This window comes from Rhinolophus sinicus, chromosome 12, assembly GCF_057876585.1.
Source record: "Rhinolophus sinicus isolate RSI-liver-muscle chromosome 12, RSI-T2T, whole genome shotgun sequence".
Taxonomy (NCBI): domain Eukaryota; kingdom Metazoa; phylum Chordata; class Mammalia; order Chiroptera; family Rhinolophidae; genus Rhinolophus; species Rhinolophus sinicus.
In genome coordinates this window covers 18,345,312-18,357,833 of record NC_142512.1, presented here as the reverse complement: position 1 = coordinate 18,357,833, position 12,522 = coordinate 18,345,312, and the positions used below count along the sequence as shown (strand labels likewise).

The 12,522-nt window shown below is 42.0% G+C and overlaps 1 protein-coding gene across 3 annotated transcripts in view; it reads right to left on the bottom strand.

Moving 5' to 3' along the window:
• Positions 1-12,506, bottom strand: part of SMG6 (SMG6 nonsense mediated mRNA decay factor) — a 189,164-nt gene extending 176,658 nt beyond the window's left edge. Inside the window, exons 1-6 of one of the 3 annotated variants that reach the window (XM_019755458.3) lie at positions 12,374-12,506; positions 8,512-10,246; positions 7,524-7,716; positions 6,952-7,062; positions 3,808-3,914; positions 3,475-3,553 (exon numbers count right to left, since the gene is read on the bottom strand). In XM_019755458.3, coding sequence (XP_019611017.2) covers positions 3,475-3,553; positions 3,808-3,914; positions 6,952-7,062; positions 7,524-7,716; positions 8,512-10,246; positions 12,374-12,461 — 2,313 coding nt within the window. In that variant the 5' untranslated portion in view covers positions 12,462-12,506. Of the gene's footprint in view, positions 1-3,474; positions 3,554-3,807; positions 3,915-6,951; positions 7,063-7,523; positions 7,717-8,511; positions 10,247-11,679; positions 12,262-12,373 lie in introns of those variants that run through there. The other 2 variants (XM_019755460.3, XM_019755461.3) reach the window with 2 other exon arrangements.
• Positions 12,507-12,522: the final 16 nt, after the last annotated feature.

Sequence of the window (12,522 nt, the reverse complement as noted above, 5' to 3'; positions counted from 1 at the left end):
ACAGCCTACACAACATTGAAGGAGAAGAACAAAGTTGGAAGACGGACACTATCTGACTTCAAGACTTACTGTAAAGCTATAGTAATTAAGAAAGTGTTGTACTGGCCTAAAAATAGACAAATAGATCAATGGAACAGAACAGAGAGTCCAGAAATAAACCCACATAAATAGTCAGCAGATCTTTGACAAAGGAGCAAAGGCAATTCTATGGAGAAAGGATAATCTTTTCAACAGTTGGTGTTGGAACAACTGGACACCCACATACAAAACCATGAATCTATACAAAGACCTTACACCTTCCATAAAAATTAACTCAAAATGGAACACAGAATTAAATGTAAAATGCAAAATAATACAACTCCTAGAAGCTAACACAGGAGAAAATCTAGGTAAGCGTGGGTTTGGCAATGACTTCTTAAACTCAACAGCAAAAGAACGATCCATAAAAGAAAAAGTTGGTAAGTTAGATTTCATTGAAATTAAAAAACTTCTGCTGTGTGAAAAACACTGCTAAGAAAATAAAAAGACAAGCCACAGAGAAAATATTTGCAAAACACATATCTGATAAAGAACTGGTATCCGAAACACATGAAATCTTAAAATTCAACAAGAAAACAACGCAATTTAAAAACGAGCAAAAGATCTAAACAGACACCGCACCAGAGAAGACACACAGATGGCAAATAAGCAAATGGAAAGATGTTCCATATCATATGTCATTAGGGAAATTCAATTAAAACAAGATACACACCTATTAGAATGACCAAAATCCAAAATGCTGACACCACCAAATGCTGGCAAGGATGGAGAGTAACAGGAGCTCTCATCCACTACTGGTGGGAATGCAGAATGGTACAGCCACTTTGGAAAACAGTTTGGCAGTTTCTTCCCAAACTACATACATATACTCTTACCATATGACCTAGCAATCACACTTCTTGGTATTTACCCAAATGAGTTGAAAACTTAATGTCTGCACAAACACCTGCACACAAATGTTCACTGCATTTTTATTTATAATTGCTAAACTTGGGAGCAGTCAAGATGTCCTTTGATTAGGGGAATGGATAAACAAACTGTGGTACATCCATAAAATGGAATATTACTCAACAATAAAAAGAGCTATCAAGCCACAAAATCAACCCTAAATGTATACTGCTAAGTGAAAGAAGCCAATATGAAAAGGCCACATACTATATGGTTCCAATTATATGACATGCTGGAAAAGGCAAAACTATAGAGACAGAAAAAATAGCAGTGATTGCAAGAGGTTCAAGGGAGGGAAGAAGGATGAACAGAGAAGAGGGTAGCACACACGGTATTTTCCGGGCAGTGAAATTATTCTTTATACTATAATGGTGCATACATGTCACTAAACATTTGTTCAAACCCACAGAATGTACAACAGTAAAAGTGAATCTTAATGTAAACTAGGGACTTTAATAATAATATATCAATACTGGCTCATTAGTTATAACAAATGTACTATACTGATGCAAGATGATAATAGAGAAAATTGAGGGAATTGAAGGAGTACATGGGAATTTTGTACTTTCTGCTCCATTTTTCTATAAACCTAAAACAAATCAAAAAACTTAAAAAAAAAATTAAAGAAAAATAAAATGTCCCTAATGGGGGGGGGCCACAATGAGACATTACCTCATACTAAGTTGGTCATTAAAAAAAAGTAACATGTTGGAGCGACTGTGGAGAAATCAGAACCCTGGTACACGGCTGGTGGGAATGTAAAATGGTGCAGCCACTATCAATAATAGATTGGTGGTTACAGAATTGCACACCTGAAATCTATGTAACTTTACTAACAATTGTCACCCCAATAAACTTTAATTAAAAAATAATAATTGTTTGGTGGTTTCTCAAAAAGTTAAATATAGAATTACCATATGACTCAGCAATTCCACTCCTAGGTACAGACTGAAAAGAAATGAAAACATATTCAAAAAATACTTGTACTTCACAAAAGCACTGTTTACAATAGCTAAAAGGTAGAAACAACTCAAGCATCCAACTGATGAATGAATAAATAAAATGGGTTGTATCCATAGTGAAATATTATTCACCCATAAAAATGAAATATTGGTATGTGCTATAAAATGGACAAACCTCAAAAACTTTATGCTAAATGAAAGAAGCCAGATATAAAAGGTCACATCTTGTATGATTCCATTTATATGAAACATCCAGAATAGGCTAAGTCCAGAGACAGAAAGCAGACTAGTTGTTGCCAGAGGCTGGGCTCCAGAGGAATAGAGAGTAATGGATACAAGGGTTTCCTTTTAGGATGATGAAAATGTCTTGGAAGTAGACAGAGTTGTTAGTTGCACAACACTGTTAATGTAATAAATGCCAATGGATTCTACAAATAATTAATGGTTACTTTTATATTATGTGAATTTTACTGTAATTTTTTAAAGCCATTGAGGGAAAAAAATTAAATTTTCTAATTGACAAGAAACATATCATTCAATAATTATAAAGAAGAAAAACTAGAAAAGAAGACAAGAAATGAGAAAGAAGGAAAACTAGACGATGGATAAGGAGAAAGGGGAGAGAAAAATATAGCTACAAAGACGGGTGAAAAAAATCACGAAGAGAATAGGACAAAGGTAAAAAGTGAAGAGAGATTCTATATTCTGAAGGAAGTGTATCAATAAACCATGTTTCTTAATCAACAATTTCAACCCATAATTAAATATTACGTATTTATTTGAATCTTTTGTGGAATAAAGGGAATAAAATATTCACTTAAACACTGCTTATTTGGGCATTTTATAGCATGAAGAAAACTCTCCTGCTAATGAGCATGTTTAGCTGCTTCTTAACTTGAACCTTTCGTACCTACCACTGGCCCTCACCATTCCCCCTCCAATCCAGCTTCCTCACTAGGAGCTCTGTCAGTTCCCAAGGCTCTCTGTTACAGCCACATTTAGAGGAGCTTGGTAAGATCCAGAGAGATACGATTTGGCATTTACTGTGCTCCTGCCTAGACTCCTTAGGTGAAAAGCTTAAGAGGAATAAGGGGATGATCTGGAAGGAGAAAGGAAACAAGGATCTGAGCACTCAGGGCTAGTTGAGGACTTTAAGGGGGAGAGGTAAAGGAAGCCTCACTTTCTTCTTAGAAACAAGTAACCTAGTTCAATGAGATAGGAAAGGGAAGCAAGTCAAGATTCAGAGCAGAAGCCTTGGTCAAACAGAGTGGTGTTGGCTGGAGCATGAGCATTCCCCTAGGAACTTAAGTGCAGTCAAAATGGAGGAAGTGCAGATTCAACTGAAGTGAGGGATCACTGACAATTTACCTCAAAAAGTAACAGTAACAAAGGAGCGTAAGGATGGGAGACAGAAGGGGATATTACAGTATTCGGATGAAATCTAGCTCCAGGAGCTGATGCTATCAAAATCCGTATTTCTAAGATACTGCCTTGCAAAATTCTTCCCGTCCTTAGGATTTCTTACCGTATACACTGCCAGCAGAGCCAACTGGTTGTAGGGGCGCCCATTCTTGGGAGCAATGTGCTGGGCCTTCAGGTACCAACTGGAATAGAAATAAGAGTAAGAAAAAAAAATGCTAGTACCATATCAACTCTTTCTCAATTCATCACCTGACAGTCCTTAGTACTTAACACATAAGCTGGAGTGTTAGACGTAACCCCGGAGTGGTAAAGTATGCCTACAAAGACCAACATGGACAACTGTAGGACACCCATATGGGAGACAGCTCAGGTTGTACACTGCTCTTAATGGGGCTTAGCTTAAACCCACAAGGAAGAGAACAAGAGGCAAAAGTACCTGCGAGCTTTCCCATAGTTTGCTGTGTCATTGGCTTGCTCCCGATACCTAGCGATATCTCCTTGACAAATCATACATCGCTGGGCACTGATCAAGGCGTATTTTACCTTCAGGAAAAACAATCAGTTAATAGCACACCCAAGAAACGCTACCTTCAACCCCAAAGGACAGGGATGGGGTCGAAATGACAAAGCAGATTTACTCAACAAAGTAAAAAGTTTTCAATCTAACCTTGACTAGCCAAAGCCAACAATGGTGAAAAAGAGTTGTTGAGAAAGAGTGGCAGAGAAAGAAGGAAGGGGGATGTCATTCTTATTTCGAATCCCAGGCAAATGGAAGATACCATTCTGAAACTAAGAGTCAGGAGACCTGATGCTCGATATAATAGTTGTGTGATCTCAAGTAGGTCTTTGGGATTCTTCGGGACTCGGTTTCTTCATCTAAATGTGAAATTACCTATTCCATAGGGTAAATGGAGGGAATAAGTATAAAAATACAGTGGTACCTCGGTTTTCGAACATGCCCGATGACAAACATTTTGGTTTACGAATGCCGTAAATTTTATGGATCTATGGTATCATTAGATAGTAAAATTCACACTAAATTTGCAGCGTCAGGGGTTGATTTTAAAGGTCTGGAACAGATTAATGCATTTTGCATTACTTTCTATGGGGAAACCATGCCTCGGTTTTCGAACGTTTCAGAACTCGAACGGTCTTCCGGAACGGATTACGTTAAAAAACCAAGGTACCACTGTTCTTTACAAGCTACAAAGTGACACATATATATTAAGATAATTGTTTACTCTGTTCTTTTCCTGCCATCATACTCTTTCTCTCCTCAAACTGTTAATATCATTGCTCTGTGTTACTGCATTATATCCCCTTTGCAAAACAATAGTAATTCCCTAAAACAGTAAGTTATCCTTTACCCAACACTTCATAACATATTCCATTCCACCCCACACACAATTACCATGTCATTGAATAAAGAACAAGGCTTCAAAGAGAAGTACATAATGACCCCCAAGAAGGCTCACTTACTAGCTAAATAACTAGCTCCTGCACGTCAGATTCCTAACACATAACTCAAATGTGCACCTCAGGAAACTTATATATCACTACATCATACACCTGCAGAATCCTGACAATTCTACACATTCTCTCTAGGAATGAACACCAAGAACCCTTGGTATTTAACTGATAAAGCATCAAGAAAACTAGTTATGTTTCCATACTACAGGCACTTTGTTATCTCAATGAAAGGAAGGAAAAAACATTCCACCAAAGGCTTATTGCTCTCTGCAGAACGTAGTCCTAGATGCCCTGGCCTTTGCTCACCTCCTCAGCACCACTTGCCTCCTCACTCTCTGTCTGTCAGACGTGGCTTTTCTTGGTTCCCCTAACACACCATGATCTTTTCTATTTTAGGACCTTCACATATACTCCTCCCTCTCCATAGAATGTTGTAGTTCTCGCATCTTCACAGACACCTTCACCTGGCTAACGTCTCAGGTCTTCAACCTCAGCTTAACTGTGACTTCTTCAGTCCTCCATGACCCTCTAGGTCTCTACACAGTATATACCCCAACAACATCCTTTGCAGGAGTCATTTCATCTGCAATTACTAATCCAACATCTACACTCACTCCTAATCAAACTTGAAACTCCAAGAGCTGGGATCATGGTATTCTTGTTCAAACTGAATTGTGCGTGCCTAGAACGGCACCTGGCACGTAGAAGGGACTCAATAAATACTTGATTAGTAAAAGAACTTGTGCACAGCAATTCATCAGAAGGAGATGAAAGGCAAGAGGAAGACTCTGCTCCATAGATCACACTCCTTTCTCCAATGAATTTCTAACCTCTTCCTTTTCCCTGGCCCTTTCCTTTCAACATACTAATAAACTCAAGTCTTTCCCAGCTTAAGAACAAAGAAACTTCTCTTGACACTATGTTCTCTTTTAACTACCATCTCCCCTCCTTGCCTTCATAGCCAGGATTCTTTAAAGAATAGTCTATATTACTCTCTCATTATATCTACTGCCCCACTTCTCATTTACTACAATCTGGCTTCCATCCTCTCCAATGAAAAAAACTTGTGATAAGGTCATCCAATCCAGTAGACACTTTTTCAGTAATCTTAGCATGTGATGCTTCTATAGCACTTGACAATTTTACCCATCACCACCTTGAAATTTGATCCCTCCCCATTCTCTGTCCAGCCTTCCCAGTATCCCAACTTCTACTTCAATTATCACCTGAATCCGTATCACCAGCCCAGCTCTTTCTTCTGAGTTCTAGACAGACCGATTATCCATCTGTTCATTTTCAAGCTCCTCCACCTACTCATGACAAAACTGAACTAACCTCTTCCTTCCTAGCCACTCTCCTGGCCATAAACTGGGAGATGAGCTAAACTCCTCGTGCCTCCAATCTCATCATTCACACCAAATCAGCCAGCAATTTAATTCTATTTCCTTTATATCTTTCCAACATCCCTTCTCTTTTCTACTTCCACTACCTCTACCTTATTCAGGCCCACACCCTGACTCCCCTACCTCCACTGATACCCAAATTCACTGTTTGCCAGAGTGGCTGGTTATAAGACCAAATCTATGATATCCACTTGTTGGATATCAGTCAGTGGCTCCTCACTGCTTTCAGAATAAACTCCGAATACTTCAGCATGACATACAAGAGTTTTTGATCTATCCCTTCCTACTTCATTAGCTCTACCTCCTATACAGCCCAACTCCACATTACAGATGTCAGCATACTGAGCTTCTTGCACCTTTCCAATAAGACCTGGTTCTCTCTCACTGTGCCCTGCACTGAAACTGCCCCTTCAGCTCCTAGTCATGTTTCAAAACTCAATTTGACAGTCTCTGAGAAGCCTTCCTTGACCTCCATCAATCTAAATCAGATCCACTTTCCTCTGTCCCTTCAATACTCTGTATACACCATAATGGTAGTACTTACGACATTACATTATAATTATTGGTTTGATGGGTCTGTTCCCCCACTGGATTGTACCTTTCATTCTTGTATTCTCAACACTCTGCACAGTGCCCAGCACATAACCAACACTAGATAGATGCTTACTAAAAGGATGAATCAATTTAAGATAAAGAAACTGGCTTACTGTTTTGCGTAATGGCTTGCTGCGAATGGCAAGACCGTCCATGTAGTCCTCTAGTTTGAACTTGTAAGTAACCTGCAGCTTCTGAAGCAAACTATCAAAGAAGTCACTACCCTATAAAAAGAAAAAAAATTAACGATACAGCTCAATCAGCCTGTTCTGATCCAATCTACCCACCAGAAACTGGGGCAAGTGATCCTTTCACAGTTCTGCTAATGCTCAGCCATCTGATGTAAAGGGAGTATTTAGGGGCCACCAACTAACGAGAAATTCATCGCATGAGCCTCTCCATGGTTTTAAAGAAAAGAACACATGCTCACTCTTCTCCCCACCCTCTGCAATCCCCCTACCCATGGCTAAGACATTCAGAAAGCATTCAAGCTCAGAACTAACTCCAATTTTAAGTTACAGTCTCGAGAAAGCAACAAGGGTAGGGTAGACCTAAATCCGAGAAAGAGCATACAGTTTTCTGTCAATGTTCTGTTATAAAACATGGTATCTCGGGTAATAAAAAACCCATCACAACTACAGGATGCTGAAGCCTTTATCCTGAGGGCAAAAACATAATGGTTTACCTCATCCAAGAGCTCCAAAAGTCTGTTCCGAATCTGTTCTGGGTTCTCAACATTCGGATCCTTGAGAAGCTGCCTGAACTTCTCAATCACCTGATAGAAAGCATTCTTCCACAGGATCTGATCCACATTCTGATTATCAGAGAACTCAATATCTAACAGAATACAGCGTTCATACAGCTGCAGCAGTTCAGCTCTGCAATAAAATACATGCAACTTCTAGTTCCAAATATACCACATAAAAGGCTAAATCCACGATTTGAGCTACCTGCAAATGAAACATCTTCCTGGTGGAAATCCAAAATGCTGTCAGATATATCGTGTTTCCCCGAAAATAAGACCTAGCTGGACAGTCAGCTCTAATGTGTCTTTTGGAGCAAAAATTAATAAAAGACCCGATCTCATTTTACTATAAGACCCGGTCTTACATAAAACAGTGTCTTATATAATATTTTACTGTAAGACCGGGTCTTATAAGACCCGGTGTTATATTAATTTTTGCTCCAAAAGATGCATTAGAGCTGATTGTCCGGCTAGGTCTTATTTTCGGGAAAACACGGTAGTACTCATTCTAGTTTCCATTCTGCACAGCAGAATGTCATTCTGAAGACAGTTATGTCGAGGAAAGTAGTTTTTTCTCCATATGCCTCCACCTAAATTTAACAGCTGAAATAAGATCTTCACCACAAGTTATATGTTGTTCATTTCTTGGCATTCTGGAAAGTCTTTCCTTTTCCATTTCCAGATTCCATGTTCTCTTAAAGATTTTTTTTTTTCTTAAAGAAGAAGTGGGGAGCGTCATCATTTCTAAGACTAGAAACAAAATTTTCTGTTCTGCTTTTTCCAACTGCCTCTCTCACACAAAATCAATATGAAAGGCAGGTAACACCCAGTGGCTTACCTAAAAGGATTCTACCTTCCTCAGCCATAGGAGCCTATACACCCCCAGTTTATCCCCATTTCCCTCCAGCCTGCATGGAACACACCATACCTGAGCTGAGCCATCTTCTCCAGGCCCTCAGGACTGATGCGGTCCCTGGAGAGCAGGTTGCTGAGCTGCAGTTCCTGGTTGTCAGCCACCCGGAGAAGCCTATGTAATTCCTGTTGCTGCATGTTCCTCATGTGCTGCTCCATCTCCTCAGGACTCATGGTGCTGGCAGGGAGAGGGCTACAAACGTACTGTCCTGATGGAGTCGGGTAGCCTGGGTAGTAAGGCCCTGGGTACACACCATTGGTAGGGCCCACTGGGTACTGCAGAGGGCTGTAGCCTGTATAAGGATACTGGGAAGCAGGGCCTGGCGTCCGGGGGTAGTAATAGGGGTTGTCAGAGTTTTGAAATTTATAGTAAGATGCTTGGGCCTGGCGTGAGTCACCCCAAGATGTAGGGCTGATTTCATCATCAGTGTCCAAGAAATGTAGCTGGGGAGTTTGGCTCTTTAGAGCAGGTTTCTGATCAGGATTGTTGGGGTCCCACAATCGTCGAGTGGTGCCTCCTCGGCCCCAACTCCGAGAGCCCTTATTACCAGATCCAAATAAAAGCCGAGTTCCCAAAGGTGCAGACTCTGGAGAACTGGCTGAATTGACAGAGAGGGCAGTATGGGCAGGCAGAATCAGAATGCCACGCCCGCGACCCCGAAGTTCTTGCTTCAGGTTTTTGGACTCCTGCTTCTCAGAGCCTTTACCCCGAATGCTCAAGCCTTTGTCAGGCTTTATCCTATCCACATCCTCCCTGGCTAATCTCACCGTAGGGGAATCTTTGTTCATGGTTTCTGCGTCAAAAGTGACACGAAGAGTGCCTCGATTTTCTTTACCATTGTTTTTCTGCTCTCCCTCTCCACGGCCAGACCAACTTCCTTCTACATGTTTCTTCCTTTCTGAGCTCCTCCTGGGCCCATCGGGCTCATCAACTCTGTCCTCATCTAAGGAATCAGTTGAGGACATAGATACTTGCTTCTTCAGTCGTGGCCTCTCCTTGGTCCTATCTTGGCGGCGGCGGCGGCATCCATTATCAGTCAGGCCAGCCCCCTCAGCACTGTTGTTGCTACCAGCTGAGCTGGTACTGCAAGTGCGGTAGCGGTTCCTTCGTTTGTCTGAGCGGGAATAGCGCTTTGCAGAACCCGGCTTCCCCTGTGCTAGGTCATCGTTCACTTTCTTCATCTCCTCCCCCTTTTCAATCCTCTTTCCTTTTTCTCCCTTTGCAGCCCTTACTCTGTCACCGTTTAGGCTCTTTTCTGCCTCATTTTTGTCTGGTTTATTCACAACCTCCTCTTTCATATGTCCCCTACACTCATTTTCCTCTACTCTCAGTTGTTCTACCTGGTTGAGGATTTCTTCCTCATCTACCCGGCATTCTTTGGTAACAGTCTGCAAACGCCTTCCGGGTTGGTAGATCTGCATGTCAGGTTTCTTTGTTCGCTTGATAATTCTTAGACTTCGATCCTCTTGCCCAACATTCCTAGGGAAGGACTCCTGTGCCTGAATATTTTCTGGGTCTATAGGACCATTTTGTTGTTGGTTGTCCAGTTCCTTGCAGATATCTTTAATGGGCTGTGTACCATTTCCAACAGCAGAAGAATCTCTGTCATTAACAATTTCATCCTTAAATTCGTCACTCCCAGAGGGTTCCTTAATTTTAGGTTTGTTCCTTAGTCGAGAAAGACCAGGCTTATAGATTTCCAGATCTGGGCGTCTGTTATCTTTCCGCTGCCTGGGCTCCTTCATGTTTTCTGTGATGTTGGAAAGTAGAAGAAAAGAATAAAGGTGGAGGGAAAGAGAAAAAATGTCATTCTGGTAATGTAATAGAAAAGTCAAGCAAGAATTACATATTGAAATGCTATTATTGATGGACAAGGAAGGAAATTTCTGCAGCAGAAATTCTACTAAGTTTACATTATTTGTTCAGGAACTGGCATGGCTAAGAACTTAACATGTTGCGTACAGCGGGGTTTAAATCCCTCGTGAAGATTCTCGTGATCCGTACGCAACGTGTTAATTGTTAGCGCTATCTCCACCTGGGATAGGGAAACAGGAAAACAAAATCACGTGTTACACAAGTTATATTTGGATCCCTAAACTACCCTTATTGCTGTCAGAATAAAAGATTTCTAACCATTTCAGCATTAGACTGTTCTCTACCATAGAGCCATTGGATCCACTTAGTTTTTTCTTCTTCTAGGGTGGCTAAGTCCTTTTGTCATACAAAGAAAGGTATGCGTAAGAAAGGTATGCATAACAATGCATGGCTCGGGACATCTCTGGAGAAAAAACATTACAATTCTAGTTTCTGAACTTGGCCAGGAGAATCCTTTTCTTCAGCAAACCGATTACCCAGTCATATACCTCCTATTGAAACAAACAGGAAGCAGTTTCTTCCACAATCTTCAATTTCACTCATGCTCACCAACTCTCTAACAGCACGCCAGCAGTCATTCCAAGGAAATACTGCTCAGACTATCATCATTAGAATACTGAGGCTAACTGCTACTATGATGATGGAATATGAGAAGGAAAAAGTTCTATAAGGGAGCTTTCCCTAGAAGATGATGGAAGTATTGTGACATGCTGTCAAAATACCAAAGCCTGGGGCACTGAAGAATAAGCGCACAGGACTTCAGAAACCACCCTCCAGGCTCCACGAGCTTACTGAATGACAGATAAGCAAGTATCTATTTTTCGTTTCTGTTACCTTTATCTATTAAACGGAGAAACTACTACAAAGAGCCACTAAAGATTTCAGTGGGAAAGTGACAGGAATTAGTGAGATTACAGAGTACACAAAACAGAATGCTACAGAAAATCCTAATGTTGTTCTAGAAACACCACTGTAAACAAACCCATAATAGAGATCATATACTCCATTTACACTCATGGGTGTAACAAAACAGAAAACAAAAACAAAACCCTGAAGTTTAACATACTGCCTCAATATTATCAGAAGTTTAAAAGACTGCTTCAGTAAGTATGAATAAAGGTAAAGCAGTTTAACTCCAGAATAGCTCACCCTCAGCAGCCTTTGAAATTAGATGAAGTGGAGGAAAGAAGAAGGAGAGCTACTACTTTCCAGAGCAGAGAGAGAAAACAACCTGAATAATCCAATTCAGTAGATCAATGAAAACCAATTTCACAGACTTTGGCCACAGGTCTACAGAAGCATAGCTACCTTTTTACACAACTCCACTGCCTAACAAAGAAGAGGTGAGACACTAGAATCTTCCTTGGAGCTTTCCTGGTGTGGCTGGAGGCTTTAACTTGCCAGTTGAGCATCCTCTCTGATTAAAAACTGCTCCCACATACGCCAAGGCCAAACCAGAGCAGAGTCAACTCTCTGAGGTCCTGGATCCCTCCAGTGGCGCAGCCTTCAGAAGCCTGCCTTGGGCAAAAAAGTTCAGCAAGGAAGTCCCAAGCTGTCAAACCTTCCTCAATTTCCTAGGTCCTTCTCTCCAACGCTAAAGAGATGACGGAGCAGGCCTGCGGATGATTCCTCTGGGGACGATACACCCAGGCCTCCACCAGACCCCAGAGCCCATTCCTTTCCGCGTCTCCTGACGGCTGGGAATCCACCAGCTGGTCTGAGAGGAATGGGGCAATGGGGAACAGTCACCTTCGCGGTAAGAAAGGGGGCGGAGGCAGGGATTCGGGTTGGGATCTCCCGAAGGGGGCCAGAGCTGGCAGAGCGGGACCCCACACAGGCCCTGGGGCTGGTAAAGCGGCGAAGGGACCGCCCTCAGCCCCCGCCCCCACTGCTGAGGGAAGGGGCGGGGGCTCCGAAGCGCCGCGGACCAAGCGGGGAGGAGGGAGAGGAGAGGGAGGCGGGGCGGGCAAACCCGGCCCAGGAGCTGGGCGGCGCGATTCACCTCTGCTCCCGGCCTGCGGAGCCAGAGTGGTCAGGATCCCTCGCAGCTCCGACGCGGAGATCCGGACACGCTCCAACCCCTCCGCCATCTTCGCAGCTGCTGCTAGAGCTGCAGCTACTTCACCACCGCCGCGCGCAGCCAGGAAACCA